The 26116-nt window shown below is 48.2% G+C and overlaps 7 protein-coding genes across 7 annotated transcripts; 6 read left to right on the forward strand and 1 right to left on the reverse strand.

The window, feature by feature from the left end:
* Positions 1-1572: 1572 nt before the first annotated feature.
* INPP5F (Phosphatidylinositide phosphatase SAC2) lies at positions 1573-4826 on the forward strand (the record flags this gene model as incomplete). The annotated part of the gene is made up of 4 exons (XM_031145014.1): positions 1573-1786; positions 1915-3645; positions 3804-3912; positions 3968-4826. 4 exons carry the CDS (start codon positions 1573-1575, stop codon positions 4824-4826), a joined length of 2913 nt encoding a protein of 970 aa, XP_031009997.1.
* A 2860-nt stretch (positions 4827-7686) lies between these two features.
* Positions 7687-8586, forward strand: napA_2 (AP-1-like transcription factor napA; the record flags this gene model as incomplete). Its single annotated transcript, XM_031145015.1, has 4 exons — positions 7687-7815; positions 7895-8092; positions 8149-8170; positions 8282-8586. The coding sequence occupies 4 exons, from the start codon at positions 7687-7689 to the stop codon at positions 8584-8586; spliced, it is 654 nt and encodes a 217-aa protein (XP_031009998.1).
* Positions 8587-10256: 1670 nt separating this feature from the next.
* On the forward strand, positions 10257-12832 carry SPBC2G5.05 (putative transketolase; the record flags this gene model as incomplete). Its single annotated transcript, XM_031145016.1, has 6 exons — positions 10257-10310; positions 10435-10481; positions 10532-10627; positions 10862-10946; positions 11005-12663; positions 12716-12832. 6 exons carry the CDS (start codon positions 10257-10259, stop codon positions 12830-12832), a joined length of 2058 nt encoding a protein of 685 aa, XP_031009995.1.
* A 375-nt stretch (positions 12833-13207) lies between these two features.
* LHYA1_G000023 (uncharacterized protein) lies at positions 13208-13949 on the reverse strand (the record flags this gene model as incomplete). Its single annotated transcript, XM_031145017.1, has 2 exons — positions 13208-13629; positions 13748-13949. The coding sequence occupies 2 exons, from the start codon at positions 13947-13949 to the stop codon at positions 13208-13210; spliced, it is 624 nt and encodes a 207-aa protein (XP_031009996.1).
* A 324-nt stretch (positions 13950-14273) lies between these two features.
* Positions 14274-16130, forward strand: LHYA1_G000024 (uncharacterized protein; the record flags this gene model as incomplete). The annotated part of the gene is made up of 3 exons (XM_031145018.1): positions 14274-14327; positions 14409-14939; positions 14991-16130. The coding sequence occupies 3 exons, from the start codon at positions 14274-14276 to the stop codon at positions 16128-16130; spliced, it is 1725 nt and encodes a 574-aa protein (XP_031010001.1).
* A 2320-nt stretch (positions 16131-18450) lies between these two features.
* On the forward strand, positions 18451-20060 carry ACE2 (Cell wall transcription factor; the record flags this gene model as incomplete). Its single annotated transcript, XM_031145019.1, has 4 exons — positions 18451-18553; positions 18657-19384; positions 19444-19885; positions 19981-20060. 4 exons carry the CDS (start codon positions 18451-18453, stop codon positions 20058-20060), a joined length of 1353 nt encoding a protein of 450 aa, XP_031010002.1.
* Positions 20061-21844: 1784 nt separating this feature from the next.
* On the forward strand, positions 21845-23684 carry vht1 (Vitamin H transporter; the record flags this gene model as incomplete). Its single annotated transcript, XM_031145020.1, has 4 exons — positions 21845-21999; positions 22121-22417; positions 22471-23062; positions 23109-23684. 4 exons carry the CDS (start codon positions 21845-21847, stop codon positions 23682-23684), a joined length of 1620 nt encoding a protein of 539 aa, XP_031009999.1.
* Between the last annotated feature and the right edge of the window lie 2432 nt (positions 23685-26116).

The following is a 26116-nucleotide window of genomic DNA, read 5'->3' on the forward strand; positions in this document are numbered from 1 at the left end:
AGTACAGTCCAGTACAAAATGCGATACCGCCCAGAACCGGAGGCAGCACCGAACGAGAAAGCTAGGCTCTAGGCTCAACTGTCAGATCATCCTAACTCTTACAGCGCTCGCTAGACCCTAAAATACAGGGGACGTCTTGAAGTCACAGGGGCTAGAACCTCAAGATCACCACGGACCATCGGACACTGGCGGGAATGAAGCCCTGATGCGGCCCTTTTGCATGGGTTGGCTGGTGGGAGCATGGCGGAATCCCATCTTTTACACAAGATTTTCAGATTGCCATGCAAGGATACGTCTCGTACAGTACGGCTAGGTTGAAACACCGAGCATCAAGCGCCTCCAGTGAAGATATATCCTTGTATCGTAGATTCAAAAGCTGCCATTATTACCGGTATTTATTATAATTACCTACCTACTGTAGTGAGATCCCAACTTCACGACTTCATGCACTCGCCTCCACATCCACGCGGACACCCACACTTGTTATTAGCCACTCGTACACAGTAAGACAAAGCCAAAGACGGCATCGCTCAATAAAACCGGGGTAGGAATTACATCCCCATCCCTCCCCTCCAATCGCCGCTGAGATTGCCGATACTGGGCTGCCCAGTAGGGAGGGTCCTCCACAACATGCCACCCATGCATCATATCAAGTACCGACTTGCACAACGGTAACCATTTATATGTACTCGGACTCGGAACTCCAAATCTCCAACCTGATGATCATGGTGGGTAACCTCGGGTTGAGCGAAAAGCTCAAAGGATAAATAAACAAACCCCGAAATACCGAATGTACTACTAACCCAGTCCGATTCCTGTAACTACTATTCCGTTAAGAAGCTTTAGTTCCCCTATCGATAGCGGAACAGGAACTCTATTTGTTAAGAAAATGCAGCTTTACGTAGCATCAAGGTGAATTTATAGAATATCTCCTTATAGGAAATACCTTACCACTCAACACATTATACTTCTTTTTCTAGGGACATATTCTAAGTAGGTGTTTAGAAATCAAATTAGGTACTCTTTTTGATCGTGTATTTTTTTCGCGCCTAGCAGATATGTCTAAGAGAGGAAGGGGGACAGAGGTGGACAGAAAAACCGGCACATTTTTATAAAGCGTTAAGCAACTAAAAGTTGATAATAAAGTAGTACGGTAAGTGCCGCAAATTATCTCCAGCCCAAGGTAAGCTCGAGGTAAGTAAGGTGGGAGGATAAAATAAATGGAGACCTTGCGACCTTTGAAAGTTTTACGAGAGAGAAAGAAATGATTCTTCGACTCAGGACAGAAGAAAAACAGACTCGCGACGTTAAAAATGTTACAATATACTATCTACCTACTTGGGCAAGTTTGTGTGAATCAGAATCAATATTTTCTCTATTGCCGTGTCATTCATTCACGATAGTGACAGCGTCATGGGAATCTTTTTCTCACTAGGCTAGTCTCGTGAAAGAATCCAGTCCAGTCCAGTCTACTACACAACATCCCCCCCAACCCCACCTCTCTCCCTACCCCTCCTTTTAGTTCAAACCCTCCTTTGCATACTCGATGCTTACTCCATAAGACGCGCCAGTATGCCTGGCCTTGCGCGGAAAATCCTTATTTCCGCCGCTGTTGATGGGATCATTCTACAACCACTGGCGCAGAAGGGACAGCGCCCAGTACCTGCTACGAAGATTGCATACAATAATCACCACATCGGGCCAGTGTTGAAAGATGGAAGCGAGGGCGAGGGCGAGAGCGAGAGTGAGGGCGGTGGAAAGAACTTCGAGGCTTTTGGGATCGTAGGTCAGTAAACTCGCTTTTGGTTCTACTGGATAATTTGCAGGATGTCTTCGCATTTTAAGTGCTTTCTACGGGTCTAACATTGCATTCGGTCCTTGGTAGAACACAAAGAGCTAACGCATACTTTGCAGGTTTGTTGACAGTTTCTAAGTCCTCCTTTTTGGTATCGATTACGAGACGCCAGCAAGTGGCCCTGATACAAGGCAAACCGATCTTTTGCATAACTGAAGTTGCCATAACTCCACTAGCATCGAGAGCGGAAGCCGCCGCATCCATCACCCATACCCAGACATCATTACGAGGAAAATTGGTCGATAACCACAACACGGATGACAGCGATTCAGAGGCTGAAGAGGGAGAGATATCTGCTGCGGTTGGCGACGATGTAGATGACGAGGATTTACATCCAGCAGTCGTAGATTCAAACCCCGCGGAACATAAGAGGACGAGCAGTATAGCGGAGGATGTCATCTCACGGAAGGGCGGCTATGGCCGATTTGCAAAGAAGTGGTTCTCGAAAAAGGGATGGACAGCAGACCAACGACGGAACCTTGGAATGACTGCGGCAACTCCAGATGTTGACGACCCCTCGACTTCTCCAGTGCCAGTCAATACAAGCCCTATTGTCGAGAACATCATGAGCTCGAACCCAAGAGACCCGAAGCCTAAAGATTCTGCTGCAAGCTTACTCCCAAAACTATTACGGACAACTCAAATCCTTTTCGGCTCATCTCGGAGTTTTTATTACTCATACGACTATGATATTACGAGGAGTTTCCTGAATCGTCGAGCGACAAACTCTGAAATCCCACTTCATACTCAAGTCGACCCTCTATATTTTTGGAACAAGAACATCATGCAGCCTTTCATTAATGCAGGGCAAAGTTCATTTGTCCTACCACTGATGCAAGGATTCGTCGGTCAACAGGAATTCGAGATGGATACTGACCCTCCCAAACCAGTTCTCGGCCTTGATGGAGCTGAAAAGTCTTCAATGGAGATGGTGAATTTATCCACAATTCACGGGCTCCATGATACCGTGCAAGTTCCGGATACCGATGGATGCTTAGATAAGCCTAAAGACCCCCAGACCAATCATAGTAGCTCTATGAAGTCTTATCTGATAACTCTGATCTCTCGAAGATCAGTGCAAAGAGCGGGTCTGAGATACCTACGACGAGGGGTTGATGATGAAGGCCATACAGCCAACGGAGTGGAAACCGAACAAATCCTCTCTGATCCTAAATGGAACCCTTCCAGCAAGATACACTCATTTGTACAAATTCGTGGCAGCATTCCAGTCTTCTTCTCACAGTCGCCATACTCATTTAAACCCATCCCTCAGATACAGCATTCCACCGAGACAAACTACCAAGCTTTTGTCAAACATTTTAACAACATTTCAGATAGGTATGGCTCAGTCCAGGTGGCTTCGTTGGTAGAAAAACATGGACCTGAAGCCATCGTCGGTGAACAATACGAGAAGTTAGTTGCTCGTTTGAATGAGTCGGGCGGAATCAAGGGATCGCCGTTAGCATTTGAGTGGTTCGATTTCCATTCAGCCTGTCGAGGAATGAAGTTTGAAAATGTCAGCTTGCTTATGGATGCGCTTGCGAAGAAATTAGACGCTTTTGGCTACACGGTTGAATTGGATGGCGCTCAGTTATCGACACAATGTGGAGTGCTAAGAACCAACTGCATGGATTGCCTTGACCGAACGAACGTAGTACAAAACTCGTTCGGGAAGAGAGCGCTGGAATTGCAGCTCAAGACCGAGGGCATTGAGCTTGGCCTCCAGCAAGACCAAACAACGCAGTGGTTCAATACACTATGGGCAGATAATGGCGATGCTATCTCAAAACGTAAGGCTTTGGGGGATCTCGTTTATTTCTTTAGGCATTTCGAGTCCCGAAACACGCTTCGAGAGCTCTTCCTTCAAGGAGACCTTACTGCTTCTGGGATCTTGCCATACTTCAAACCCCTTCCTGAAGATCTAAAGCTAATACCCCTACTTTTCTAGAATACGCATCAACCGCTGCGCTCAAAGGCGACTTCACTCGGACAAGGAAAAGAGATTATAAGGGTGCCTTGACAGACATGGGACTATCCATCTCTAGGTTCTATAGCGGGTGCGTATCTATCATCAAAAACTTTCTTGAGCGCTAAAGTTGACGTGATTTTAAGAATCGTCAATGATTACTTTAGCCAAGCAGCAATTGACTTTTTACTTGGCAATGTCACATCAGTTGTCTTTGAAGACTTTGAAACATCTATGATGAGCCGTGACCCCGCGGTTTCTATGCATAAGATGCGCCAACAAGCCATTGAGGTATGCCGGAAACTCGTTGTTGCAGACGAGCATGAAGAGTTTATAGGCGGCTGGACGCTTCTCACGCCGCAAGTCCCAAACACAATCAAATCGATGCCATTCGAAGAGTCCGTCTTACTGTTGACAGACTCGGGATTATACTCGTGTAGATTTGATTGGAACCTAGAGAAAGTGTCATCCTTTGAGCGAGTGTCATTGGAACATGTTATTGGCCTAAAGTATGGGACGTTCATCATATCTACGCTGTCTGCTTCGCAGGCCGACGAGCAGAGGAACGTCGGATTTGTTGTCACGTACAAAGCTGGAGCGAATGATATCACTAGAGTGAACACGCGGTCGATGTCCAGCGTATCACGCACAGATACCGATTTGCCTAAAGGAACTGCCACCCCACTGCCAACATCAGGATTGGCAGGTATTTTAGGGAACTCTGGTCCAACGATAACAACAAACCGGCTCTTGGCTTTGAAAGCTTTGCCATCTCGAGATGCGGTTGCGGAAGGGACTGAAAGCAGACTGACCGAGATCGAGCAAGTGAAGGCGATTTGCTCGGAGATAGAGCGCATGGTACTTCACGGCCAAGTGCTGGAAGTCGGCACGGAGAGAAAGAGCCTTGTCGAGAGTGGTGATATAATCAGCTTAGCCGAAGCGCGAAAAAGTACTGGCTTGCTGGAGCAACTGGGCCACAGTTTTAAGAAATTAATATGGGCATAGATGAAATAGAAGTAGAGGATATCCAATGATTAATACCGACTAGGTTCATGACTAGACAGGCGCTCAAGTGTTGCTTTTGGAGATATAGATGATGTACAGTAATGCGGGGCCCAATTCGTTAGCAAGATCTCGCAAGAGGCTCTTTCTTCTCCAGTGAAGTGCCCCGGTGAAATACGTAGGTGCTAATGCACAACACATTGCAACATGAACGCACGGAGCGCAAATAAACAAGCAAATTTTTTGTAGGTCCTCCAGAGAGAGTTTATGGTCTGATGATGTGCAAGGTAGCTTCGCGCCTAGCAGTCTACGGAGAATATCCCGAGGCCTACTGTAGAAGGGGGAGGATTGGGTTTCCAGTCAGCATTTTCTGCGTATATAATCTTTCAGCCGGCCAATGAAAGTTGGGTCTGTAGGTATGTATCTGCATTCCATCATGCACTGCGAATGAACGAATGCCGGACTTTTAGCTTGTCTAGATAGATACTCTTGGCATATGGTAGGCTGTTGTGCAACCAAGCATGCCCTTGGCAGCAGGAGACTTCGTCGCATTCATTTTCTAGGGCTTGTCTTTCTCGTTCCTAGAATCTGTACTGCAGTGGTAATAAGATGTTCGTTCTTGGCTGATTCTGATCATGAACGCAGTGCTATAAGCACTCGCTTTAGATATTCCACCAACGGTTGCAGTTACCGTTCCGCAGATAGCCCTCTGTACAGAACATGGTTACTTGCAGGCTTAACAAGACAACCGTCAGTCAGGGTCTTCTGCAGGGTCTTCTTTTGCTTTTGCCTTTAATAGCGGTGTATGGGAATCTGCAGAGCCGGGTGATTTTCTGCAGTCAGATCTTTGCTTCCATCTAGTGGACCCAAGACATGGGGATAAGGCAAGAGGTACATAAGGTAAGTTACATAGGCATATACGAGTAGGAATAGGAAGTCATGGCTCTAAGGTAGGATGGGCTAATCTCGGAAACCTTCCATTCAGAACTAGCACCAGTACAAGACTGCGGATAGTCTGTCTGATTCGGAAGTCTAGACATGCCGAATTTTTTTAGAGGATTTGGTTGAAGCGCGTCGATGGAAAGGAACTGCGCTTGCACTTGATGAAAAATCAGAAAATAGAGACGTAAATGACTGACTTGCCCCTCTTTCCTTCTTGCCTCGCTAGCTGTAGAGACTTAGATTATTTAGTATGTCAAATTCCGCCTCAAATTTTTCTTCCCACAGGACTTCTAATTTCAGAACTACGTAAGGTACAAGTTCCTAAATAGGATGGTGTACTATAAGTCTCAGCTGTCAGCAGGATTAACAACCCTTACCAAAGTCGGAATACGATGCGGCCAACAAGCGGCTGGGCAAGGGCTCTGCTGCACACACAGCACACTCCATGCTCACGCCGTTAAATGATTCAGTAGATCCGCATCTGATTTCCGTTCTGAGTCATCAAGGACTGGGTTTATGTCAGATGTCAAGCATCTCGATGGAATGCGATGCATGGAAACCTTATCCTTATCTTGTCTGCACTCTGGCCCGTGAATAGAGAAAGGCCCCGGTGTTAAGGTAGCCTACTGCACCTTAGCTACTGAGCTAGGTACGGACTGTGAGTTTATATACGTGAGAAGTCTAATTTATTTATCGAGTTGGGAAAGTTACGTCTGGGGGGGCTTACCCGCTCCAATAGTAGTGCCCGTTAGGAGCTAAGGAGGGAGCCTCCGTGACGATCTAGAAAAGCATCTGGAGTTAACGTCAAACTTGCATATGAGATCGCACAACAATAGAGAGATCGGGCAGGCGTATAACAATTCCCAATCCAATAGGAGCCATCCTTCCACGCTCGTATTGCGATCAAGCCCATATTCATACGCTAGGGGTAGATGTTTGAACTACAATCCTATTGTGGGTGGGTTGGTAAGAATTGTACAATTGCAAGAGGTGCTGAAGAGATATGTATGTCTGTCTATCCGTTTCTCCTTGCTAGTGTTGCATAATGGGGAAAACTTGGGGCGGTCGGGTTGACCGATAATCTACCTGTAGAGAGATTCGCAGAAACGAGTTGTGCAACTTGTGGCTTTGAGGAGGACAAGTCATCCAGAGGCAAGAAGTGTAATTGTGTCGAGATGTACTGTAGAGTGTATGTAAACTCCGCGTCGACGCTGTCAGCCCGCATAAAGATCTTGGCTTTCGCTTCGGGGCTACTATAGAGGGTTAGTGGTAGTGCTAGCGGATGGATTTTATTCTACTTCATACAAGTCAGCAGTTGTTGTACATGCATAGTAAGCAGGCAAAACTTTAGGTAAGAACTTCGTGTGCTGGTCCTCACTCATGAGTGGCCCCTTTTCACTGGGGGCAAGCCGATCGGCGAGCACTAGTAGTACCGTACCTTCCCACGTTGCCCAGGCAAGATTGCGTCTCTCCTTCAAAGCTCCCACCCGCGTGTGAGAGGAGGGGTCCAACGTTCGTTCGTTACCGCTCATCCCCAACTTGGGTAGCCCTACTATTGGATGCTACATTTTCCCCAAGCGGAATCGGTCCTGTCGACAGCGGTGTCAACATGTCAAGTGTCTTAATTAAACCAAAGAACCTGGGGCTCCGATGGGAAGCCGAGCCTTAAAATAAGTCTTCATTATCGTCAGACCATGTGTGGACTAATTGAGTCGAGCGGCGGATCATTCCCTCCGTAGTTCTAGTTCTTTTAAAACAGATCAACATCCCCGTGGGTCCTCAATTGACTCTTGAGGGTCAAATAATCTGCTTATTGGTGTTGTGTCGCTGAAGTCGACGACTGTGACCCCAGAGTTGCACACTTACTAGCCGTACAATCTTCTTCAGCCTTGTTTGTGTCAACCCTTCTAGTCTCCCAAACATGGCCGCTGGACAATATAGCGAGAACTCGACTGAAAACCAATCCATGTCTATGGCAGCAGATTTGACTCCAGGCTTATACGATGGCACATCAAGCGAATCCTCAGCAAGTTCGCCTATGAACAATACTGTAAGTCGTGATGGCCTTCTGCGGATCTAAGAACCTATTGAGGGAAGAGGAAGGCGCTGACGCTGACGCCGAGTAAAAGAATTTCGACAGCTGCTACAGCGGAAACGGCTACATGGCATATCCGGCATATTCGATGCAATATCCTATGCATAGGGAAGGTATAGCGCCAGCAGGACTTATACCGGTTGAATTGAAAATTGAAGGCCTCTACGAGGACTATGATCGGAGACGAAAGAAGGACGGAAACGAGAAGATCGTGTCAGGCCATGTACATTCGGTAGGTGGCCAATCAATTTTGGTTGTTTACAATACGACCCAACTAATGCAACATAGAGGCGGAGGGCACAGAACAGAGGTACATCATTGACATCTTTTTATCATCCACCTCTTACTCGACGACTTGGAAGAGTTGACAATTATTCCAAACCCCTGAAAGCGAGCAGTAGCTGACTTTAGTCGTCAATAGCCTCGCAGAGAGCCTTTAGAGATCGGAAAGAAAAGCACATGAGGGAACTCGAACAACAACTAGGCGAACTCGAGGGTCGACACAATGATCTTTCCCAATCATTCGACTCCCTTCAAGTGGAATATACAAGCGTGAAGCACCAACTGGAAGGACTACGGGAGGAGAATGCTAGACTCCAAGGTTCTTCGAGGAGTTACCAAGCCAAGGAATACGAGGAACCCAACGGCGAGATACTAGATCCGCTTCTGTTTGATGTGTCGGCATTTTGCTTCGAACAAGAGGATCTACAAGACCACACCGTCTGAAGGCAGAATTGACCATGGGCGTAGTCGCTGGACCCTATGAATGGCTTTCGGGGTGTTCTTTTTAGGAAGATAGCAACTTGATATCACAATAGTCCGTATGTGATTTGACGGCGCTGGCGTTGTTGGTAGCGTTTGATATCATTTGGGTGCAGGCGAATTCGCATCACCACATAGTGCAGGGAAGGAGGGCGAGCAGAGATATCCAGGTCAGGTATTACCATATCACCAAAGCCACCAGAAAGAAGGACGGGGGTTCAGGTCGATTTTTAGCAGCTTCAATGACGAATGAAACTACACAAAATGCGACTGGCAGAGTGCCCCCCTATTTCCACGTGCAATACGGATATCTGCCCCTTGGTGGAAGCGTTGCCGGCTGAGTTTCCGTAAATCTTTAGTGGACTGTTCTGTATGCGGCGGCAAAAAGCCATCATCTGTAAGTGTAGACGTGCATGGACCCCGGAACCTTAGCTTGAGTGGGATGATGGGATGTCTTTGTTGAATTTCACAGTTCATGCGTCTACATGGTTGCTGCGCCTTTACCGTAGGCCTTCGGTGATAGAGAAGCTTGCCTTGGGAGGGAAAGTCAGATGACTGCCCGTCGGCGTGGAGAGGAACAGACAAGAACAGGGTATCGGCACCCTTGGGTTCCGTGTTGAATTTGAATTTGATGATAATTACGAATTAAATTCCCGGATTTAATGGTTTTTATGTATCTATTGATTAGTTAGTTATTGTGGGGATAATAGGACTGCATCCCGACTTTTATAGTCATGTGATCTAGCGTAGCTTAGTCAGCAAAGAGGATAACCTCTTTTCGCGTTAACACCACGATGAATGCTAAACAACATCAACCAGAGCCCAGTATCAAGTCTACTACGCAGTAGAGAAGTGATCACGATTCGATACCTGTGATACCAACAGTTATACAGGAGATGATCGCACTGTACTTAAAGTAGGGAAATCGTATTTATAGATTATATGATATTTGAAATAGGCTTAGACTAGATATTGATACATGAATTTAATAAGGTTAAGTTCAGTAATGCCTGATCCGTTCTCGGAGTAATGTCGTTTCTAGCTGCCAAATAATACATGGATGGGATGGGCTCTCCGTGGATGGGTGTGGTCACTGTGTTGTAGCGCCTTGATCACGTGCCTCTGCCTATGTATATAACAGAAGTTGTGATAATCTACCTAGGTATGTTTGTTTGCTCACATATGAAGGCAACTGTTGCAACACTATATATATGTGATGGGGAAGGATGTTTATTTAAGGGAAATTATGCCGGAGTTCTGTGCACCTGGTCTGCCTGGCCTGGACTGGCCTCCGGCGGAACACTGTCTTTTAATTATTCAGCATCGAAATTATGACCACGGGAGATGAGGGTAGCTATGAAGTTTTTTCTTGGCTTGATAAAAGTTCGACTCTAGATCTCTGGTGAGATTCTCTTTTTCCATTTGCAAAAAAGCATCTTCAGAACAGAACATAGGTACCGAATCTCTTCTCTATTGCTCTTACCCCATCCCGCGCTGCCAAGCCTTGCCCCACTACATTCTGACGACAGTCAAACTCAGAAATCCCACCGCTTCATCGCCTCCTCTTGTCTCTCCCCCAACACCGTCCATAACTTCCACCTCCCCATCTATACCACACAGAAACAGTCGCAATCATGGGTTATACCGACGTTGATAAGCTGGCTATCAACACAATTCGACTTCTAGCCGTAAGCTCAGTCCTCACATCTTCATACTAATTTTTACCCCTCTATCCACAACAAAAAACCCCTCCCCGGCCTCTCTCGCTCAGCTCTTCGCTCTTCACAATGGAAACTGATATGTGTTTTCTAGGTCGATGCCACATTCGCTGCCAATTCGGGCCATCCCGGTGCTCCAATGTAAGCTGCGCCATGTTATCGGAAAGTCTCGAATTAACCCCGCTATCTAGGGGAATGGCCCCAGTTGCCCACGTTCTATTCAACAAGATCATGAACTACAACCCAAAGAACTCGTCATGGGTCAACCGCGATAGATTCGTCCTCTCGTAAGTTGGTTTGCTTCAATCTTGCCATTTCAGAGTTTGCACTCTGCAAGCTTTTCTCGGACGAGCAACCCCATATACTCGCAAAATGAATAACAGCTGCGTCAAATTTTACTTGACTATCGATTAAAACATTTGCTGTATCTACCAGAAGCTTTGCGAGCCCTTGAAATATCAAAAGCTGCTCGCAAGAAATACTTATACATTTTGCCACCCCACCGGCTAACAGCCTCTTAGCAACGGCCATGGCTGCATGCTCCAATATGCGCTCCTTCATCTTGCTGGGTACAAGATTTCTCTGGATGATATCAAAGCTTTCCGGGTATGTAGAGTCTCGAAAACCCCAGTCAAGCTGGGTTGCTAATCCTTTATTTTCTCAGTCCATAGATAGCATCACCCCTGGTCACCCTGAGGCTCACGATACCGATGGCATTGAAGTCACCACAGGTCCTCTTGGCCAAGGTTTCTCGAATGCTGTTGGTCTTTCAATTGCTCAACACCATGCTTCTGCCGAATTCAACAAGCCCGGGTTCGAATTGATCAACAACTACACATACACATTTTTGGGAGATGGCTGCATGCAAGAGGGTGTTGCTAGTGAAGCTGCTTCTCTTGCTGGTCATTTGCAGCTTGGCAACTTGATTGCCATCTATGATGACAACCACATCTCTATTGATGGAGACACCAACTGCTCATTCACTGAAGACGTCATCAAGCGATTTGAAGCCTATGGCTGGCACACGGAGATTGTTGAGGACGGTGACCATGACTTGGAGGCAATGGAGGCAGCAATCAAGAAATGCCAGAGTGTCAAGAACAAGCCATCTCTGATCAAGCTACGAACAACCATTGGTTTCGGCTCATTAGCACAAGGTACTGGTGGTGTCCACGGTTCTGCTCTCAAGGCCCCCGATATCAAGCAACTTAAGGAGAAGTTTGGCTTTGATACCGAGAAGACGTTTGTTGTTCCCCAGGAAGTCTATGACTTGTACCACAAGCACGGCGCAGAAGGTGCCGCCAAGGAGCAGGAATGGACCCAATTGCTCGAGAAATACACTCAGTCTCACAAGGTCGAAGCCGCTGACCTCAAGCGCCGCTTGGCTGGTCAGCTTCCAGAAGGCTGGGAGAAGAACTTGCCAGTCTACTCGCCAGCAGATTCTGCTGTTGCAAGCCGAAAGCTTTCTGAGATTGTTCTTCAAAAGATCCATGCTGCAATTCCGGAGTTGGTTGGTGGTTCTGCCGATTTGACCTCCTCCAACTTGACTAGATGGAAGGAGGCCGTTGATTTCCAGCCCCCTTCCACTGGTCTTGGTGACTGGTCTGGACGTTATATCCGATATGGTGTACGTGAACACGGCATGGGTGCCATAATGAACGGTCTCGCTGCCTACGGAACTGTTATCCCATACAGCGGTACTTTCTTGAACTTCGTTTCCTATGCCGCCGGAGCTGTTCGTCTCTCAGCACTATCTCAAGTCCGTGTTATTTGGGTTGCCACCCACGATTCCATTGGTCTCGGTGAGGATGGACCTACGCATCAGCCTATTGAGACTCTTGCCCATTTCCGTGCTCTCCCTAACTGCATGGTTTGGCGTCCCGCCGATGGCAATGAGACCAGCGCAGCATACTATATTGCATTGACCTCCAAGCACACTCCTAGCATCATTGCTCTGTCCCGTCAAAACCTCCCTCACCTCGAGAACTCGACCCTCGCTCGCGCAATCAAGGGTGGTTACGTCGTGCATGAGCCTGAGAAGGCCGACATCACCCTCGTCTCCACTGGTTCCGAGGTATGCATCTGCGTTGATGCCGTCAAGTACCTAAAGGACAACCACAACTTGAACGCTCGTGTTGTGTCTATTCCTTGTTTTGAGGTCTTCGATGCTCAGACCAAGGAGTACCGACTCAGCATTCTGCCAGATGGTATCCCATCTCTGTCCGTTGAGGCCATGTCAACCATGGGTTGGGAGCGATACACCCACGAGCAGTTCGGTCTCAACAGATTCGGTGCTAGCGGTGCCTACAAGGACGTATACAAGGTATGTACTAAAGGCTGGGCTGAATTCCGTCGCAATACTGACCCCTTTATAGAAGTTTGAATTCACCCCCGAGGGAGTCAGCAAGCGCGCTGTTGCGACTGTTAAATTCTGGAAGGATGTCCCCAACATTCGTTCGCCGATCAACCGTGCTTTCCAGCAGTTGATCTAAGTCATTTCGAATTCAGCTAGGCAGTAGAGCGGGTGCTCGTCATGAAATTGTATTGCTTCGCAAGTTATAGATGTTGGAAAAAATGAAAATAAATGAATCAAGGGTGCTATGTTATATTGCCTCTAGACAGACTGCTTTATATCCACCACTTCTTCTTGGATATATGCATCAGACTTGACTATGCAACAAGTTTTCCCGTCCGTCTACCCAAGATTAAAGATTACATTATCTATATCCAAACTTGACGTCCACAAGGCCTGTTTGAAGCCACATTTCTCGGAACCTTTTCACTCCTGGTGCCAAAAAGGGTTTTCGACCGTTATTCCTCAACTCAAGGCATATTTCCTGTTCTCATCCCATGCATCCCTCCTACCCTCAACCTTCTCCTTCTTCTCCCCCTTCATCGCTATCATCCCTCAGCACCCACTCCCTCTGAAACTGCCTCCCCACCCTCTCCAACCGCGCAGCAGCTCTCCTCGCATCCCCCGCACTATCCGCCGTCCTCGCTACCACGGTACCTATCAACAATGGCGGCGCATTTGCAGCATTGGTCGCCTCACTACCATTATCTTCCTCTTCCGGCGTGCTACTGGTATTTGTGCCGTTGGTTTGTAACTCGGCGGGGGTCTCGGGGTCTTCGGTGGGAGTGGTGGTGTTGCGACTCAGGGGACGTAGGCCTTCGCGTGCCGTCTCGAGAATGCTGTTTATGGCGGTGGAGTGGAGATAGCGGGGCTGGGGAGACGGGGGGTTGAGGTAGGAGTGTAGGATTAGGGGGCCGGGGGAGGTGGATTCGATCACTAGGCGGGGAAGTTAGTAGGCTTTGAGATGATGTAAGGGGGCTGGGGGTAGATGAGAGGTAGATGTATTAAGTTATAGAAGGAATGTTAAGGGGTTAATTATTATATAGGTACTTACTAATTCTTTGAGGAACACCTAGACCGAGACGGGATGCATAGTCGTAGGCTGTGAGTGCTGTGCTCGTGAGCGCTGTCAGAGCTTGGCTCTGGGGATTCGAGGTGCTGGAGGAAATGATAGGCGTCAGGGTGGGGTCGCTGAGGTGGTGGGTTAGATTTGGATTCGAATTTGGGTTGAGATTCGAGGTAGAGGAGTTTGCCATTTTGTGATGTATTTTGGAAGGTCAATGGCTTGTTTTTGCAAAGGAGAGCAGCTTTTGTTGTTGGAAGGCTGGTAGTGAAGCTTGTGACGAACCCCCCACGAAATGCACCTCGGGCCTCTTAGCGGCACACCACACCCTAAGTACGGCACAGGCGCGATGCGATCTAGCGATTTGCAGGGATGTATCGCGGCGGGTCCTATTGACATACAATAGCATAGCTGTCAAGAACACCCATATTCATTCATTGTAGAGGAACAGGATACTTCAAAACACTGCCACCTTCTGGTCACCCCGCGCACGATACAATTTTATCTCCCAGCAATCATGGCAGACGAAGACAAAGCAAAAGCCGAGAAGCTTGCTGCGGCGAAGAAACGTGTATGTGTCCCCATTCCTGGCTTAATTGGAGCCCCGGATTGAGGATTGCGTATGGAGAGATGCTGACACGATGGATCGCAGGTGGAAGAGATGAAGAAGAAAAGCAAGAAGAAGACAACCACAAAAAAAGAAGATAAACCTGAGTCTGCGCCCGCAGAATCCTCCAAAGCCGAAGACGCACCTGCTGCCCCAGAGCCAGCAACTCAAGATGAGGAAGCGAAGCCTACAGAGGATGGAGAGGCCAAAGATGACGCTGCAGAAAAGGTCACGGAGCTGAACAGCTCATCTCATCAACGAAAACAGTCACTGTCCGTCCAATCGAAGATGCGCTCCTCGTCGTTTCGTTTAGGTTCCGCGCCCGGTCCCACGTCACCCAATTTTGGATTCTCTCCTGAAGGAGACACGGCGCCGGATATATACCGTAAGCAAGCAACTAAGATCGATGAACTGGAGAAGGAGAACAAGAGGCTGGCCAAGGAGGCTATCGATGGAGAGAAAAGATGGAAGAAAGCGGAGGAGGAGCTCGAGGATTTGCGGGAGGCAGAAGATGATTCTACTCCAAAGAAGGAAAGTGCTTTAAATTCCGGATCGTCACAGGAGGTAGAGAAACTGGTATGTCAAAGGGTTAAATATGGCTATTGTTGGTTGCTGATTGGTGGCTAGAAAACGGAAATCGCAGCCCTCCACCGCCAGAATACACAACTGCAAGCACAATCTTCAAGAGTGTCGCGGCATGGCTCTTCCCCATCTGTATCTCAAAATGCACCAGCAGACCACCAAGCTGCCCTAGCAGCTAAATCCTCAACCATCGAATCTATGGAGATCGAAATCTCCAACCTCCGTGCCCATCTCGACAAGGTTAACTCTGGCGCCTCAGTCAAAGAGCAGATTTCCGCTTTAGAAGAAAAGTTGTCAAGGAGTGAACGCTCTGCGGTCGTAGCGCAGCGGGAGTTGGGTGATTTGAAGAAGAATCTGGATCGTACGACCGAGAAGGCTGTCAAGGAAGGAAGCGAGCGCATTTCAGCAGAGACCAAATTAAGAACTTTGGAACGAGAGGCAGGGGAAGCGAAGGCTCATAGTGACGAACTGCAGAAGAAAGTCGATGCATTGGAGAAGAAAGTCGCAACTCTCGCAACTCTACATAAAGAACACGATGCTCGGTTCCAAGCCCAAAAGAAAGAACGGGAAAGGGCAGAGAAAGATGCTTCGGAACTACGAACCCGGATAGCTGGAACCGAAAATGAGAATCTCCGCTTGAAAGAGGAGCGGGAGAGATCACGTAAGCGTGATGCTCAGGGAATTGATGATGAGGGTGTTGACGAGCTCGAGAACGAAGAGCGCCAGCGATTGGAGAAAAAAGTCCGCGACTTGGAGAGTGAGGTTCATGAACTTCGTCGAGGGGTCTGGCGTGACAGGAGGAAAGAATTAGAAGGGGAAGAAGGAGCCGGTATTACGAGTCCCGGCGCTAGATTTACTGATGTTGATCTAGGGGGAAGTCTGTCTCCTAGTAGGAGAAGAAGCATATCTCATGGAGGGAAAGGATTTGGCGATTTCCTTTCGAGTGGTTTCAACGCAATCACAGGAGGTACTTCGGGGGCTGACGATGCTCTACTAGAAGATGACGGAGACCTCGACTTTGATGAGGACGCTTTTAGACTTGCGCAGGAGGAGGAGGCTAAGAAGCGTATTGAGCGAGTCAAGGAAGTGAAAAGGGGGTTGAAAAACTGGGAAGGTTGGCGATTGGATCTGGTGGAAAACAGACGTGGTGGTGGGGAAGGAGTGGGGGAGATATTTGAAATTTAAGGGCAGGCTCGAGGAGGAGGCTTGGAGCTTTGCGCAGTGTAAGATTAGAGTTCTGATAACCGTTCTAGAGTGCGAAGTCAGCTCTTAAGGGACGGACCGAGATACGAAACAAGGTCGCGGCCTCCAATACGAAGAAGAATCTGCTACAAGCTGTGCTGTGTCAGTATACGGGTTTTGTACTGTGCTGTACCTACTCCTTCAAATATCACACTGGGCGTTTTTCTCTTCTTTTTGCCACGAACGAAGTGTCCTCTCTCCTGCATATGCACCATGCAAGCCTTGTGATGGGTGGCCATGATATCGGTCAACATTCGATCACGTGCGCAACGGGTATCGTACTGTTCTATTCTGATCGCCTGAGGACGACGTTCAGAAATGCGAGCCTGGCGGCAATAAGAATGCCTGAGTATCTACATAGATAACGACAGGAAAATAAATCGCGTTGAAGCTGACCTCTGCTCTACATCTTCTCTACATAAAGTTGTCGTCGTCTCCATCTCCATCTTCATCTCCATCCTCCTGTCCCCAATTTCCCCCCTATCACCAGCACTGCCGAGTTACAACGGTGAAGACTTCTCCAGCTTGGAGACGCAAGAGGCAGTGCACGCCAAACCAACAGTCGCTTCTTCAAATCCCACCCACACTGCAGATATGATGATACAAGCCTGTCCTCCTATTCGGTCAGTTCGGTGCGACAATATGGCTGGCTATCCGCCAGTGGTCCAGCCTCGCGGGCCCGCGGATGCTTGACTCCACGCAGTTTTGGACCCAAGATGTGCGCTGCTCTGCAGCCCTACTCTGAGGATCTCACACCGATCATTGCTCGCATAAGCTGCGATGTTGCACATTTCATGGATGGTTCGTGATGGTCTCAGTCATCCTGGCGCTTGTTCCTGCCCCCATTGCCCCCAACGGCCCCCAATCTGCATCCCCATCTGTCGGTGAACTACGAGGTCGTAGTGGGAGCCTTGTCCAGTGTTTCTGACGTCCAGGATTCCCAAATGCCGTGTTATCATGGCGGAGGGAGAAGGATCTGTTTTATTAATATGCACACGTTGGATCGCAATTTTATTCCTATCATAATTTTCTATATCATCTGCCGGGACTACAAGCAAGGCACAGTCTCCCGTTCCCCCACACAGTCATAGCTTTTTCTGGGGGTGGGGATTCCTTTTTTTATTGATATCGATATTGTGGAATTCTTTGAGATAGCAAGTGCTCTGACTTGATAAACCTTCTGTAAAGATGTTTGAATTCCCATCCTCCATCGGCAGCTTGAAGGCGTATACGACGGTGTATCTTCCTAGCAAGTGAGTTGCATATTCATCCCATCCACTCCTTTGTGCCTAGGTACCCTCGGGCCTTCAGTGACGCTGTGCCTCGTGGGTTCCTACGTCTTGGACTTGTCATTTCGTTAGGCTCTATTCGCAGTTGAGACTAATAGGACTAAAGACACCAGAGGTCTTCCTTGTATCAACAGCACAACTACAACTCTGCAACCAGCGACTTATCTTTTGGCAGCATTAAGCCCTTGGATTTGTATTCTCTGTATGAAAGACTTGTTCGAGCCTTCAAAGCATGTATACAATTGTCAAGGCACCCTTCAGCGCATTGCTCCAAAGGTTCCAGGAACAACACACCGATGATCCGCCTCGACTTATTCCTCCTTTACGAATACCTGATATTTACTGGCGATGATTCTGAACCATGTCCTAGAGAGAGGTTCAGCGAGATGACCAGTCGGTTGTATTCCCTCTTCGGATCAGGCTGGTTCTTCGAGTGGCCAGGTGGAAAACGCCCATTGAATTCGACTTGGCCGTGGGCTGATGTGAAGCCATCGTTGCTGGTCTTATGGGGAGTCTGTTGGATGTTCGTTGTTGCGCCAGTCCTCGAAATTCCTCGAAACTCTCAGGGGCAAGGGCGTCATCCAAACCAGCGTCGAGAGCACCGGTCACCTTTGCATCATAGTCCGCAAGACTACTACTATACACAAACTGGCAAGTGAATTTTCGTGAATTTCAAAACAGGACACCCCAATCCCAATCCTGCAGTGTGCTTAATACGTGGCCTGCTACTCTATTGCCACCACTTAGATTGGGCCATTCACCAAATCTTTGCTTGGGAGGCGTATCGAGCCATATTCACCAGTGCTACCTATTTGTTGTAGAACTAACGACCCGCAGAAGCACAAACTCCGGTTGTGAAAAGAGAAAGTCTCGGTCACCACTCCAATTTGAACATATCTCGGCATGACTGGACTTCGACCTCGAGCCCGCTAGATGAAGCTTACCCCCTCTACTCGCAGACTGCGCAGCCAATGATGGGTCAGACTCCGAATACTCTGAGGTACAGCCAGCTCGGCCAGGCAGATACTGCTACGGTTACTGCGCCATCGAGTATGCGCAGCGCGGGGCCGCACAACAGTGAGTCACCTCTTTTTCTATTTTGGGCCAAGTAGGGCAGGTACCTACAGTACGGTAGCCTTGCAGGAAGACATGTGACTGATTGATCGATATAATATAATAGTCACGACAGCCATGTCACCAGCCCATGCCCATGGTTGCCTCGATCTCGATGCCTACTCGAATAGTACAAATACAAATGAAGCGACGCGCGCAGCGGAATATACGCTTGCTCCTAGACGACTTGTACCAAACAGCGCTAATCTGAATGTGGCCAAGCGCTCGGCATCGGTGATTCCAGATTTTTCAGGCAACGACATCTTTGAAAGTAATCGCAACCCAAGCCAGAACCACGCGCAACAGCAGGGACAATATTACGAGTCCTCTCGCCACAACAATAAGCCACAATACCCTCGGTCGCCTGCTACTGCTACCTTGACTCCACTATCGGCTTCTACCTCCCCATACTACGACTATCCTTCCGTTGACGCCATGTCGCTCTCCTACGAGCCTTCTCGGACTCTAGCAACCTACCCAGCGATGATGCAGCACGAGCAGCCTCAAGAACAAGATGAAAACAACTTCCAGCATCACCAGTATCCACCGCCTTCTCCGCTATCCGAACATCCTTACCACACCCAAGGCGTCGTCGACCCAACCACTGGAATAAACATGGATATGCCAGAATTGCTACAGAAAGAAGACTCTGACGCGCCGAGCCCCGGCCGATCAAGACCGATTCCCAAGCCCGATAGAGAGGTGACAAAAGGACAGGATGGTCGGTTTATTTGCACATGGGCGGCATGTACTGAAGATGCAAAGTCGTTCAGCAGAAAGTGCGAATGGGCCAAGGTCAGTGATTATGATTTCCCCATAACAGTATCCCAAGGCGTAGCTAACTTATTTTCTAGCATATGGACAAGCACGATCGACCTTATAAATGTCCTGCTGATGGTTGTGAAAAGCTACCAGGTTTTACTTACTCGGGGGGTCTCCTTCGGCATCAACGAGAAGTCCATAATCTCCATGGCGGTCCAAGAAAACAACTCAACTGCCCACACCCGAATTGCAAGCGACATAGTGGCAAGGGCTTTTCGCGCCAGGAGAACTTGAACGAACATTTGCGCCGGGTACATACAGATGCAGGCCAGTTAGAGAATGTGGCAGATGACACCGAGGATGATGGAAGCGAGCGAGCTGGGATGAAAAGGAAGAGAGGCCCTGGACAAAGCGACGGCGTTGCAGAAATGCGGGCAGAGGTGGCGAGGTTAGGTGCAGAGGCGGCGACATTAAGAGCTGAGAACGACGAATTACGAAGAAATGCAGACTCGCAGCAGCAGTCAACGGCCGAATGTAAGCAATGGTCCAAGCTCCTTTCCGTTTCGAACTATTAAACCAACAAACCATCGACCTTCCGTATATTTTTGCATTGCTAATTTAAGATCTAGTGATGCGGCAACTTAACAATTTGCAGACTATTGTCGGCCAAAGGATGGGACAGGCTCAAGCTCCACAAGCTATGATGTAAATCTCCTTGTAACACTTCATTTCTCTTTTTTACTTGCAGATTGGTTGGTCATTATTGGAGTTCGTTGATGGAACACTAGCATACGGATGGCAATAAGGTGGCATTAGCATTGGGCGTAGACGGCGTTGCTGGACATTCTTCTCTCGGAAGACAAATCATAAGGATTGCTTCTTTCTGTGAAATAGTTGTACGATAATAGACAAATTGCATGACATTTCCCCCTTTTAGTTCGCTTCAAGCCTGAGGCAGGACGAAGTGTAAACAATTTCGAGCATATATCACCCTATCCAATTATGTTCTTAACATTTCAACCGAAGAGCAAAGTACAGACGTATATCTATCATATATCAGGTTGCAATGAAAATGATGTTCTTCTACTGAGACTTGTTGGTCCTTTAGTTGATGAACTAGCCTACCTACTCTGCTTTCCAACTCGGCACCACAATATGTACATCTTCCCCCACTCAAGCGGTAGGGCAAACTCGAAATGTGAAGCGCGTAGTTTTTAAATTTGCTTTGGTTTTTCGAGCAACAAATGGTGTTTTGAAATCACATGAGAGTTCCAAAAGTTTGGTACCGAAGTCCTTGAACCCTAGTGTACACACAGTTGTCATTTTGGTTGACAGAGGGAGTTAAACTAATACCATGCCAACATTCATAACTTCTTTTCGTCTCAACTCCTCCGACCATACCTAATACATTATTCAAGTAGGACCCGCGAAAATCCAAATGATTTAAACAGCAGACTCCAGATCCCCCAAAAGAGATGGCCGGGCGAGTTGAACCTTCCGTAGCTTTTCTGCGTGTGGGTAGTCTATCGTATACTACCGCACGGGATACTCTTCTCTGCAATAGGAGCTGTCATGAGTTATCTATCTCCTTGGGATGAAGCATGCAAATCTAAGCCGGAGAACTGGGTGCTGTATTTCCCTTTTCACAGCTTCAACACCGTGTCTGCAATCATCTTCATCGCCGCATCATATGTCTATGGATGCAAGTGTCTTGTTACCGACACGGCGGCAAATTCTTCACTGGAGGATGAGCTGCAGTGTATACGTAAAAGCATTAGACTTTACATGAACATGAAGGGAACGTTCTTAATGAAGAATGCTGCTGGGAACGAACATGCGCGCGAGGACCCCAGACTCAAGCGGGAGGAAGTGGCTCGGTATCTACACTGAGAGGCGGCCTAACTTCGTGTTGATTCATTCAGAGAAATTGAGACATACAGCTTGTTGCAAGATTTATTTGAGTGTAGAGCCGAGGTTACAGCACGACTGTTTGAACCCCGGGTAATACCAACAAGTATACCAATATAAGGTTGTGAGACGGTGACACATCTGGGATTTTCAATACTTGGCCATGAATATGTGCTGCAGGGCTCTGACCTGCCATGCCTTCTATCTTGAGACTCAGTCCTCTGATCACTTCGACTCTCATATCTGCCAAAGATCTCCTCTACGGCTGGAGGTCTAACTTTCCAGTTGAAAAGGAAGTTGCAATTATTGAAAGCCTTCCTCCGTATTCGGAGAAGCTGAAGCTCCCCCTGCAATCAAAGGGGGGGCTAGACAAAGTTGGGCAAGCGGGGTTGAGGCTGTCTATCGGCCCCGCTCTAGGATTTCCACCACCAAAAAAAAAAACCTCACCACTTTTCATTCGCTTCCAAACCACATTCTATTCAAGTCTTTCTTGTTGCTGCCAAATTGAAAATTGCAATTGCTTGAATCTGGACTTGACGCTCGGTATTAGCTGGTAGCAAGCACTTCCATTGCAACTCAGTTGATATGGCAGACGTTGGGGATGACAAAATCGTTGGGGTACATGAACATCCCGAGCCCGAGACCTCGGGAAGTCAGGCGGTTTCTTTCAAAGAGCCTGAGGAAGCCGGGCAAGAATTTGAAGATGATTTTGATATGGCGAGGATCGAGAGGGTCTACAAGTAAGGTCATGCGATCTATTTGGTGATGGATTCCTGTTGACAAAAGATTCTAGGAAAATTGATCGCAGGATCATTCCAGGTATGATCCCAGCCTTTCTTCAATTGGTATCTGTATTGACAGTATAATGTCAGCTTTTTGGATATTGTACTTCCTCTGCTCTGCAATCCGTTCCAATGTCGGCCTGGCACAGACCATGAATAAATCTGCAGGCCACGATCTCGAACAAGTCCTGCATTTGACAGCCAAGCAAACGTCAACCGCTCTTGCCCTGTTCTACGTCGCTTATGTCCTCTTCGACTTCCCGTCCAACCTAGTCATGACAAGACTTAGCCCAAGGATATGGATGTCGAGAATTGTCATTGCCGTTGGAATAATTGGGGCGTGTTTCGCCGCTGTCAAGGCTGCTTGGAGTCTCCTGTGAGTCATCTGCCACAATTCCAAATCTATCTTCCGTTATTGACTTCCGGAAGTTTTCTCCGCTTTCTTCTAGGCGTAGTGATTGCGGGCATGTGGCCAGGCATGGCATACTATCTGACTCTATTCTACCCTCCTTCTCGGACCGGAAAGCGAATCGGGCAGTACTTCACCGCGGCTCAAGTATCGGCAGCTGTAGTAGGTCTAGTGTCCGCAGGCTTCCAGAAGATGGATGGAGTAGGTGGATTGGTCGGGTTCCGGTGGATGTTCCTCCTTTACGGTCTTTGTGCCATCATATTAGGATTTGTATTATTGTGGTGGTTGCCCGATCGTCCCCTGCCGCCTGGAGAGCCGCGAGTTCGAAGTGGTCTCCTCAAATGGCTGCCTGCAACCCCGCCTGTTTTGACTGGTGAGGATGCTGAGGTCCACTATCGTGACCTAACACGAGTGTATCACCCAAGAAGATGGACCGTGAAAGATTTGGCGATGGTGCTGATTGATTGGCGCCTCTGGCCCTTGATTTTCATGTACTTTGGAGTTGTTGGTGTGGGTATAGGGACGCAACTCTATGGGACGGTCATAATCTCGGGGATTAATCCCAGTTTCTCTGGGGTTACCCTTAGCTTGTTGTTTGCACCTATCTGGATCGTAAGCTTGAGTTGTTTCCAGAATTTGAACCTCGCTAACAATTTAGATGGATCTCATTGCTATTCTACTGGTGACCCCTATTTCTGATCGCTTCCACCATCACCGGGCGATCTTCTTCTCCGCAGCAGTCTGCATTCAGATTGCCGGCTTGCTCACCACCACATTCGCTCCGGTGTCTCGCCCCTGGGCTCGATATGGTGGTCTCCTGATGGTTGGTTTTGGACTGGGGCCAACGGTCCCTATCTGTATGACCTGGACAAACGAGATCTTCCAACGACGGCATGGTGAAGTCGGCGTCGCATCTGCCGCTGCTCTGGTTTCTGGACTAGGCAACCTAGGCAGTGTTATGACAACCTATGCGTTGTACACCGGCTGGCCAGAAGATTCCAAGACGGGCCCACACCAGTATCGAAAGAGCAATTTGACTATGATTGGTATACTTTGCTTGAGTATCTTGAGCAGTTTCCTAATGACGATCTTGCTTAAGACCGTAGGCAACAAGCCAAGCAACAAGATCCATAGTGGTGGCAGCTCTGCCAGCGAGGCCAACGAGTTCCAAGATGGGGCTGCTCGGCGTGAGCATCGCCAGCGAGGCTTTGGACGGATGTGGTGGAGCAGATAGGCTCCCACATTATTCCATGGAGATGAGGAGTGGAGTAATCTTCAACAGATGGAATGATGGATTAGAGTGGGGATGCTTTCGCGGAGGTTGATCTCCTTGTTAAAATTGCGAGAAGTTCAACCTTCTGCGTGATGAGATGTGTTGCATTTGATTTTGATTTGATTTTTTAGCGATGATACCCATTGAGCGTTTATTTATGCTATCATTCGAGGGCAACAAACCCTCGACAGCGAAAATGTTTTGCGCTATCGCTGGGATCGGCGTAATGGACCAGAGGCGGCCGGCGACAATGCTTCCTACGCTATCGTTATGGACCTCCTCGTGGGACTTGATTTTACATACCATATAAGGTCTTTCGAGATGTTATTACACAGTCGTTACAGATGAGATAGTTTGAATGCAAATTTGTATTTAATATGTTCTTCGGAACTTCGCCTCGTGAAATCTGAATGCAGCAGAAGAGAACGCCGCATGTCCGGACTTATTTAAGTGGCATGACCGCCTAGACATGGACAAGAACTATCACGTAGAATTTTCTATGTGGTGTAGACTGAGAGAGCAGATTGGGGCCAACCCTACTGCTGGGCTCGACGGAGACATTTACCAGATCCATCTATCTCCTTTCCAGAGTAAACTCGCAAGCAATAAAAGCAAAGTAGAGCGCAAGCAAGCCCCATCCCATCCACCTCTTCCCACCCACCATAACAACAACAAAAAACAGCGCACTGCTACCCCACATCCACAAAACCTCAAAAGTCGTAACTCCACTGACTTGCAAACTCTCCAGATCCCCAGCCAGGAACAACACCCCGGCACAAAGCGTAAGGAGAAATATGTTAGAACCTGCAGTATTTGCAACGAGGACTCCGCTCTGGCTGCGTGCGACGGAGAACACGGCTATGAGTTTCTCGGGGAGCGTGGTGGCGAAGGAGAGGAGTGTTACGCCGAGGAGGGAGTTGGATAGGGAGAGGGTGGTGGCTAGCGTGGTGATGCTGTGAGAGAGGATGTATCCGGATAGCGAGAGCGCGAGGACGGAGAAGGTGAGGTGGAGGATGTAGTAGGTTGTAGAGTGTGGCGGCTTTTGGGTTTTACCAGTAGGGTGCGGAGAGTCGTTGCTGGCGCGGGGGAAGATGAAGGTCTCCCTGGCTAGAGGTGGAGATCCGGGAGACGTAAGTTGGGTTGCTTCGAGGTGGAGTAGAGAGATTGCACTGGTTGAATGGGATTGTTGGCTGCGTTGTGGTGGCTTTCGGACGTCTAGAGTAGCGTAGTCGTCGGATCCTGCGTCCGAGTCGCTCTCGGAATCGGTGTCATCCTCTTCAGGTGCGTTAACAATACCTTTGTAGATGGCCCACGCGACGCTACAAATATAGACAATGAATGTAGCAATACATATGGCGCCACCAAATCTCCCTAGTGTTTGCCCGAAGAGCATATACATTGCAAAGAACGAGGTCAAGGCTAGTAGTATGGTTGTGTAGATTTTCGAACTCTTGTCGAACGATAAATCTGCCGGAGAGAAGATCAAACCAAGACCGAAAGCCCCGATGATATTGGATATGGAAGATCCGAGGATATTGCCCATTGCAAGGGGAGACTGGTGCTGAGCAATAGCTGCAACCACTACTGCGAGCTGGCAAGGGTTAGTAGAACTTCTTGGTTGTGCCTTTGGGACATCAAATTAACTTCTTCCCATTCTGCTCCAGCTGTCAAGAGTGCGACTAAAGCTGGAGGGGCTCGCAGATGCCCTGCCAGCTTTTCTGTGTGGTCGACAAACTTATCGGCAGCTCTCTCCAAGACGAAAAGGCCGCTGATGAAGGCCGCGATATTGAAGCAGACGGTGTCTACGTCGACCATCTTGGAGGATGAGGCCGAGTGTACAGATTGAAAAAGAGAGAATGGGTAGACGTCGCTTGGGATTGCCCTGAAATCGAAACTTGATATCGAGGTAGAGAAATAATATGAGATTTACTAGGAGATTGTGGATCCCAAACTTCCCTTGAAAGTTGGAAGGAGTTAAGGAGAGAGCAAAGGCAAGGTCTTCTTGCCTTTGCATAGTTGTGAGACATGAAGAGAATTGGCGATGAAGGACCAAGTTGGGAGTAACAGAAGCCATCTTGGTACCATGGTTAGAGATGACTGTCTCGGCTGCTCGCTCATGATGGTGAAGCTGGTGGTTGACAGAAATCGTGCACGGACCTTCTAAGCTCAAGCTTCGACGACGACCGCGTTGAGTCCTCCCACTCCACTCCCTAAGAGGTGTTCGAATGAAAAGAAAGAAGCCATGTCTTTTGGTGCCGAATCAATCTCATATCTGGTCCTATTCATCGCTCTAGGTTGGATATTGTTGTTGGCTGGCTCAAGTGACCGCGCGAGATGAAGCAAGCTGCTGAAATCCTAGGTACTGGTGGACTACTAGTAGTAGTACTTTAACT

This window comes from Lachnellula hyalina (genome assembly GCF_007821495.1).
Source record: "Lachnellula hyalina strain CBS 185.66 chromosome Unknown contig00001, whole genome shotgun sequence".
Taxonomy (NCBI): Eukaryota; Fungi; Ascomycota; class Leotiomycetes; order Helotiales; family Lachnaceae; genus Lachnellula; species Lachnellula hyalina.